The sequence below is a fragment of the Cryptococcus neoformans genome, chromosome 10, assembly GCF_000149245.1.
Source record: "Cryptococcus neoformans var. grubii H99 chromosome 10, complete sequence".
NCBI lineage: Eukaryota > Fungi > Basidiomycota > Tremellomycetes > Tremellales > Cryptococcaceae > Cryptococcus > Cryptococcus neoformans.
The window spans coordinates 877,712-885,000 of NC_026754.1; the positions used below are offsets into that span (position 1 = coordinate 877,712).

Genomic DNA, 7,289 nt, shown 5'->3' on the forward strand with positions numbered 1-7,289 from the left:
ATAGCACTTAAACATTGTCTACAGTTTGATATGTCATCTCTTGCCTGCCAATATTCAACTCAACAATTACCCCAACACCAACCTCCACTAGATGCCAGTCCCAACTTTTGCCGCTCAATCAGTTACCGAGCTCATCTCTATTCGAGCTGGTCAGTTTTTCGCAGATAATAACTGGCAAGGAGCTAACGCTCAGCAGAGACCCAAGCCAATGACGCCGCCATCCATACTGGTGCTTCAGAATATGGGGAAAAACTTATGACACTTACGTATGTATAAGTCATCTGCCTCCTTGTAATGCTGACAGTATTGCAGATATTCGGACGTTTCCAAGGCAGTGGATCGGTTAGCGGCTCATTACGCTGCACTTAACATCCAGCCTCAATGTGGACCAAGCGAGGTTCCGCCAGAGCGTATCGTCGCTGTCCTCACCTCCACCGCGATTGACGAGACCCTGCTGGAAATCGCGCTCGCAAAGCTCGGCTTGGCCTCCTTATTAGTCTCTGTAAACAACTCAACTGCCGCAGTCGCTCATCTATGCAAGGTGACCAAAAGTGCTTTCCTCATCTACGGTCCCAAGTTTGGGAAGACAGCGAAGGATTCCCAGGAGCTCTTAGCTCAAGAAGGAATTGAGATCGGGGTTAGTTCCTGTCAGTTTAATTGATAAATGTTACTGACTTGTTTACAGATCATTCCTGAAACAAGATATCCTCTCTGGGGCCCTGAGGGAGCTCGAGAGTCCAAAATTGCTCCTTATCCACCTAGGCTTACTCCTCATCAAGAAAGTAAGCGTACTTGCGTTGTCCTCCACTCTTCCGGCTCTACGGGCTTCCCTAAACCAGTATTTATCACGCACTACGGCCTTATTGCCAATGCGGCTCAGTCATTGCCGAAGACAGGCTTTTCTGCTTTGCCCTTATTCCATGGATTCGGACATTTCTCTGTGTAAGCTTTACAAAAACCTCATACTCCGCCGCTCGTAGCTAACAATTTGAGTAGTTTCCGATGTATCTACCATGGCAAGACATTCACACTTATGCCCCCTAACATTCCCCTCACTTCTGCCAATATCTGCCGTATCATTCGAAACTCCCCAACTCCTCCCGTCCAGCACTTCGCTGTTCCCTATGTTCTGAAACTTTTGGGTGAGACTGAGGAAGGGGTTCAGACTCTCGCCAATTTCGAGGCGGTGTCCTTTGCAGGTGCCGCTGTTCCCGATGATCTTGGTGATAGGTTAGTGAAGGCTGGAGTTAATTTGATTTCTTTCTATGGTACCACTGGTGAGTTGAGGCTCCCTCTTGCACAATGAAACATCAGCTAAAATCAACGGCAGAAACGGGTGCGCTCATGACCTCTCGTCGTGATTTTGACTCAGACAAGGGATGGAATTGGCTTCGAGCCGAAGGCCCCATTGCCGACTATCTCGAACTTATTCCTCAAGGTTCAGATACTTTTGAGGCAGTTGTGAAGGACGGATGGCCTGCGAAGATCATGAGTAACAGGGAAGATGGTGCCTATTGTACCAAGGATCTGGTCTTGAGGCACCCTCAAAATAAGGCGTGGTTCAAGTATATTGGAAGACTGGACGATACCCTTACTCAGACTTTGGGTGAAAAGACAAACCCTGTTCCTATCGAGCTTGCCATTGTAAGTCATGTGTATCTCCTTTTCCATCAGGGCACGGCAGCTAATAAGTTCTGCAGCGAGGAAATTCTCCCCTCATACAAGAATGCATCGTCTTTGGTGATGGTCGTCCCCAAACAGGGGTCCTCATTCTTCCTTCTGAGCAAGGTGCCGAACTCAGCAAAGACAAGAAAGCATACATTGAAGCTATTTGGCCCGTCATCGCCGATGCCAATTCGAACGCTCCTAGCCACTCTCGTATCCTCCCAGAGATGGTTGATATCTTGCCGTACGGTACTGAGATCCCGGTTGTACGTTTATTCCCCTTGCAATACCAAAGTGACTTCGCTGATAACGGTGTAAAGGCTACCAAGATGTCTATTCTCCGACCAGCTTGTTACAAGAAGTTCGGCTCTATCATCAACGCTATCTACGAGCGTTTCGAACGGGGTACCGGCGAGCCCAAGCAAGACATCTCTTCGAAGCCCGAGATGGAATCCTTCCTCACCAGCACTATCCTTAAGGCTTTGGGCGACAAAGCAGGTCCTGATCTTGCTCCCTCTACCGACCTTTTCTCTTACGGAGTGGACTCCCTCCAAGCTACCCGCGTTCGTAATGTAATCACCAAGTCTCTCGAGCTCGGTGATGCCAAGGTCGGACAGAACATTGTTTACGAATACCCCTCCATCTCCCAACTGGCCGACTATTTGCTTGAGGTCAAAACTGGCAAGGCTGGGCAGAATGGACCTGAGAAGGATTACAAGACCATGTGGGCGATGGTTGAGCGTTACACTTCTCAACTCATAAAGGAAGATTCATCAGCTGCAGCCGCCGACGTAACTTCCAACGGCTACTCCAGACAAGTCATTGTCCTCACCGGCGCCACTGGCTCTCTCGGTGCTCATATTCTCGATCAGCTTGTCCGTCGACCAGACGTTAGCAAAGTCATCTGTTTGTCTCGTGCCAAGTCTCACCAAGACTCCCTTCTTCGTGTGCAAGAATCTCTCTCCCAACGACTACGCATGTTGAGCCCCGAGGGTGAATCGAAGATTGTCTCTTACGCCGCGGACGTCAACCGACCTGACCTCGGCCTCTCTGCTGAGGAGTACGAAAGTCTCCGCCGAGAATCTACTGCTGTCATTCACAACGCTTGGCCTGTCAACTTCGTACTCTCTATTGACTCTTACAACGAACACATAGGAGGTGCCACCAACCTTCTAAACTTGACCCTCAAGTCTCCCAAGACTGTCAAGCCCGGATTCTTCTTTTCTTCTTCTGTCGGTACAAGACAGGGTTTGACAGAGCTTGTGGTAGAGGAAGACTTCCCCGAAAGTCCTGAGGCTGCGAATGGGTTAGGGTATGGGAGAAGTAAATGGGTAGTGGAAAAGATCATGGAGAAGGCTGGCAAAGAGACAAAAGCGAGGTGTGGTGTTTTGAGGATTGGTCAGTTGGCTGGTGATACCGAGAAGTAAGTTATTCTCTTCCTTGTCAAAAAGCATATGTTAATGAAGCGTAGTGGCGTGTGGAATGAAACAGAAGCATGGCCTTTAATGTTCAAGTCAGTTGATGTCATCCAAGCTCTTCCTATGCTTGACGAGGTACGTTCCACCTTACTGTATCATCTATCAGTTACTCACACAATACTTAGAAACCATCCTGGCTCCCAGTTAACCAAGCAGCGGCAACCATTTCCGAGATTGTCACTTCCACTTCTATCTCCTCTACCCCATCTTCTGCTGGTGTGTACCACGTCCTCAACCCATACTTTGCTTCATGGTCCGACATCCTCGCTGGCCTGTCGGCTGGCGGCCTCAAATTCGACACTGTTTCACGTGCCGAATGGCTCGACCGTCTCTCGAAATCTAACCCCGATGTAACGGTAAACCCGACTTACAAGCTGCTTGGATTCTATCAGAATAGGATCGGGAAAAAGGAAGAGAGGCCGACAGTTGAGTTCAAGGTAGATAGAACGGAGAAGGAGTCCGAGACAATGAGACATGAGGTAAAGAAGGTTGGGCCGGAGCTGGTGGCTCTCTGGGCGAAGCGATGGAGGCAGTCTGGTTTCTTGCATTAGGTCTTCGAAGTTGAGTTAATTGTTGTCAAGGGTTTTTTTAGGTTCTTTAGAAGCATGTAAAACGTCTTGAAATCTAGCGTAACTCTGTGCATAATCCATTTCATCGTGTTTCACATGAGTTACAACACAGGCAAGTGCGATGAAAAGCTACAAAAAATATGTCTTTTTCTAGTCTACAGCCCAAAAATTCAGATAAACCCCCAAATCATCCTCATCCTCTGGGTAAACCCTCCTTCCCAGGCCCTCCCGTTCGGCTCCTCCCCGCCCCTTTGCCCCTGACCCGTCCAACCCGCCAACATTCGCTCATACCACTGCCACCGCCCTTCATATCTGCCTTGCTCCTCAAGGGGTCTCTCAATCTCTCCTGGAGTTACTTGCTTCGCGAACTCGAGCAAATCGCGAAGGTACTGGGCGATGTATCTGTCCAGTCTGCGGGAGGAGGGAAGGGTAAGTTCGGCAAGGATGAAAAGCGGCTCAAGAGCGAAGAGGGTGTAATGCCTAGGACGGGTACGCTGGAGTTCGTGTTCGAAGGACTTTTTAGGAGGATGTGAGGGGGCATAGGTCTGGAAGAAGGAAATGGCATAGGAATTGCCCTCTGGTGGAGAGATGAAGGAAAGGTGGGAGGCAGTCTTTACGCCTTCGTCAGTCTTGTTCTGTATAATCAATGAGAAAGGCACTTACAATGGCCTCAAGCCATATTCTCTTGTTATCCTCGTACTTTCGAGCAGCAGCACCTTGATCGGAATCTCTAATCCATTTTGTTTGAGTTGCAATCCAGTTGACCAAGGTATCGACGGTTCTCTTGTTTAGAAAAGAGGCTGCCAACTGCATTCCTTGGTCAACCAGGATGATGTTCCGAAGCTAACAATACATGTCAGTTACACTTCAAAGGGCCGAAGGGAGCTTCAGAATACTCACAGCGATCTCGAAGGCATAGTCTCCCTTCAACGGCTTGCTGCCTGGGTTGCACTGAGCATACCATACCTCGGGAACCATTCTGTAAGACTAATCAGCCTCAATAACTAACTCCCTGGCATCATTACCGACTTATCACGACACACCTTGTCTCTGGATCAATAAAGAAGACTTTCAGAACACGTTGCAGCCGCTTAGCACACCCATCCCTGAATTCCGGCAAGTAAGCGGCCCCAAGGGCAAGGTTATGGATTGTGACAGCAGCAGTTTCTAGCTGCTTTTGTCCCCCAGGCTTATCACAGTCTGTTCTATAGTCAGTAATCGACAAATATCATATACCTATATATCATACAAGGGTTTCGCTTCCCGTCCCGCTTCTCTACATCTCAGATTAGCTACGACCGCTTTCGTCTCAAACAGAGACTAACCCCATTTTCCAGGCTCTACCTCCCAATAGTAAGGTTTCAGAGTGAACAGATGATTCTTGCCTTCTGGACATAAAAGGTCGGAGAAAGTCACAGAGTAGACCTCATCAGATTCGACCGCTTTACGGCAAATCTGGCGGAGGACCTTGAGACCTTCAGGGGAAGGGTCTGGTCGTGGGAAGGGCGTGAGGATTTCGGCTGGCTTGTTGGGGATCTTGAGGGTCATTTATGTATATATCTAGGGCTGCATGGAGTTGGAAAGGGCAAGAGATGGCGAGGATAAGCTGGGATATAGATGGAAAATCACACGACGGACGCAACCAAAAAAGGGTGGGAAAGAGGACGGCGGTGGACGCACGAAACGTCATAATAAATAAGACTCCGACGACCGCCGGGCGGGAAAACAAGCACCACAATTTGTAGGATTCTCTCTCTGATAACCGACAGTTATCGATGCGCTAACATGTCATGAATCGCAGCTCAACTAGTATTTATTGACTCTGTTCAAGGCATATAATACGCCGTAGACATCCTCCGCAACTGGGTTGCCGCCTACCTCACTTCTGAATCGTTCTTCGGACGGAATCTTCGTCGTACAGACCCCGACACTACTACCTCTCACCCTCGGACCGACATTGATCATCGCTCACCTCACCCTCGGTTCTGATCACCTTTCCTTCGAGGCCACTCCCATGTCAAAGCTTACCTGACCAATGCTGTCGAGTGGGTCAAGAAAGTTGAGTCTGGGGAACTAAAGCGTTCTCTGGGGCAATAAAGGGGGTTTCACCAAGTCAGAATGGTTAGATAAAATGGTTGCGAAGAGGAAAAGGATTGGAATGATATTCGGGGTTGAAACGAGTGAGGCGATGGGTGGGATGAAGTGTGGAATGAGAGAAGGAGGATGATGTGGAGGTTCGTCTAAATGGCTCGACATTGGGTTATGTCAGTAGATAGATGCGTACCGCACACTAGGCATCTTCCTCTCTGGAGGCCTGGCCTCTATGGTTTCCTTTTCATGCTGAATTGTAAGGGCGGGACTTGTTGTCACCACGCACCACCCTCATCGGCCCAGCTTGTGTTGGGCCTTGGCTGCTTCTCCGTTTTGTCGCCCGTTGGAAACCTTGAGATGGGAGCATTCGGACGAGTACTGATGAGAAATTATTCTGCGCCTACGGATGGGCATGGCATTACCATGAATCGTGATAGGATTGAAAGAGAAAGCGAGATCATTAATGATCATGTCTCTCCCATCGTTTATTTGTTGTTGTTGGTCATCTCAAATGCTTGTTGCATCCTCCACGTCATCATATTCTAACATTCTACGGACATCTTTGGCTCCCCACCGTCCCACGGTTCCAGTGAGCCTGATAATCTTTCTTTGTCCAAAATCGAGATGCATATTCGCTGAATTCAACGGAGGATTCCAAGAGGACTAACTACCTCTACATATTCGCGGCAATCAATAGAATGGCTAGAATCGCCTCTGACATTGTGAGTAAACCTTGATGATAGTATTGCGAGTGATTCTGAGAAAAAGTACGGCAGAGGAGGACCTTTCCTCGTACCGACGAAGTCGTTGTTTCTTATATCGCCGGTCTTATCGATGACGAAGATGAAGAAGTCGAGGACATTGTGGATATGACCAAGGGTATGCTTGGTGGTGGACCTTCCAGTGAGGATAATGGGAAGGTTCTTGATGATTTGTACGTTTCATCTCATTTTCTACTGATTAGGATTGATTTAATGGGAGAAAATGCAGCATGAACCGACTCCTCGAGTACCTCGAATCCCAGTCCACCAAGCGTGTTCGAAAATCTACAGCCGCCACCAAGCTCGACAAGACTATTCACATGCGTTCTCAGGCGATGTCCGCTACTATCGCCATGTCCGGTAAAGTCGACTTGGAATCCAACACCAAAGGCCAAGCTTCTCGAGTCGATCTCAACAAGTTGGCCAAAGCGGAAGCTAAGCTCAAGGCTAAGATTGAGAAGCGGGCGAAGAAGGATAACCTTTACCAGGGTTCCAAGCTCATCGATATGCAGAGGAAGCAGCAGAGTTATGAGGAGATGTTCATGCAGGTGAACCCGTTGGATTTGAGCGGTGCTGCCAAGGGCAAATCAAAGGATATCCATCTTTTGAACATCGATGTGTCATTCGGCAGCAACCGAATCTTGTGCGTTCTTCTAGTTACCTGGACTTTTAACAGTCTTTTTGGGGAAGTACTGACATGTAAAAAGATCCGGCGCTACCCTCTC

General features: G+C 48.6%; 3 protein-coding genes; 2 read left to right on the forward strand and 1 right to left on the reverse strand.

The window, feature by feature from the left end:
- Positions 1 to 7: 7 nt before the first annotated feature.
- CNAG_04615 (L-aminoadipate-semialdehyde dehydrogenase) lies at positions 8 to 3,771 on the forward strand. Its single transcript, XM_012196710.1, has 10 exons — positions 8 to 149; positions 197 to 266; positions 313 to 637; positions 686 to 942; positions 997 to 1,277; positions 1,331 to 1,644; positions 1,701 to 1,931; positions 1,986 to 3,088; positions 3,137 to 3,218; positions 3,269 to 3,771. Exons 1-10 carry the CDS (start codon positions 92 to 94, stop codon positions 3,692 to 3,694), a joined length of 3,147 nt encoding a protein of 1,048 aa, XP_012052100.1. The 5' UTR covers positions 8 to 91; the 3' UTR covers positions 3,695 to 3,771.
- On the reverse strand, positions 3,767 to 6,273 carry CNAG_04614 (hypothetical protein). XM_012196639.1 has 6 exons: positions 5,038 to 6,273; positions 4,962 to 4,988; positions 4,756 to 4,912; positions 4,613 to 4,691; positions 4,376 to 4,555; positions 3,767 to 4,323 (listed from the first exon to the last, which is right to left on the reverse strand). Exons 1-6 carry the CDS (start codon positions 5,258 to 5,260, stop codon positions 3,883 to 3,885), a joined length of 1,107 nt encoding a protein of 368 aa, XP_012052029.1. The 5' UTR covers positions 5,261 to 6,273; the 3' UTR covers positions 3,767 to 3,882.
- Positions 6,274 to 6,455: 182 nt separating this feature from the next.
- Positions 6,456 to 7,289, forward strand: part of CNAG_04613 (ATP-binding cassette, subfamily F, member 3) — a 2,722-nt gene continuing 1,888 nt past the window's right edge. Inside the window, exons 1-4 of the mRNA XM_012196709.1 lie at positions 6,456 to 6,525; positions 6,580 to 6,737; positions 6,794 to 7,207; positions 7,272 to 7,289. The exon at positions 7,272 to 7,289 is cut by the window's right edge and continues 499 nt beyond it. Coding sequence (XP_012052099.1) covers positions 6,502 to 6,525; positions 6,580 to 6,737; positions 6,794 to 7,207; positions 7,272 to 7,289 — 614 coding nt within the window. The 5' untranslated portion in view covers positions 6,456 to 6,501. The remainder of the gene's footprint in view (positions 6,526 to 6,579; positions 6,738 to 6,793; positions 7,208 to 7,271) is intronic.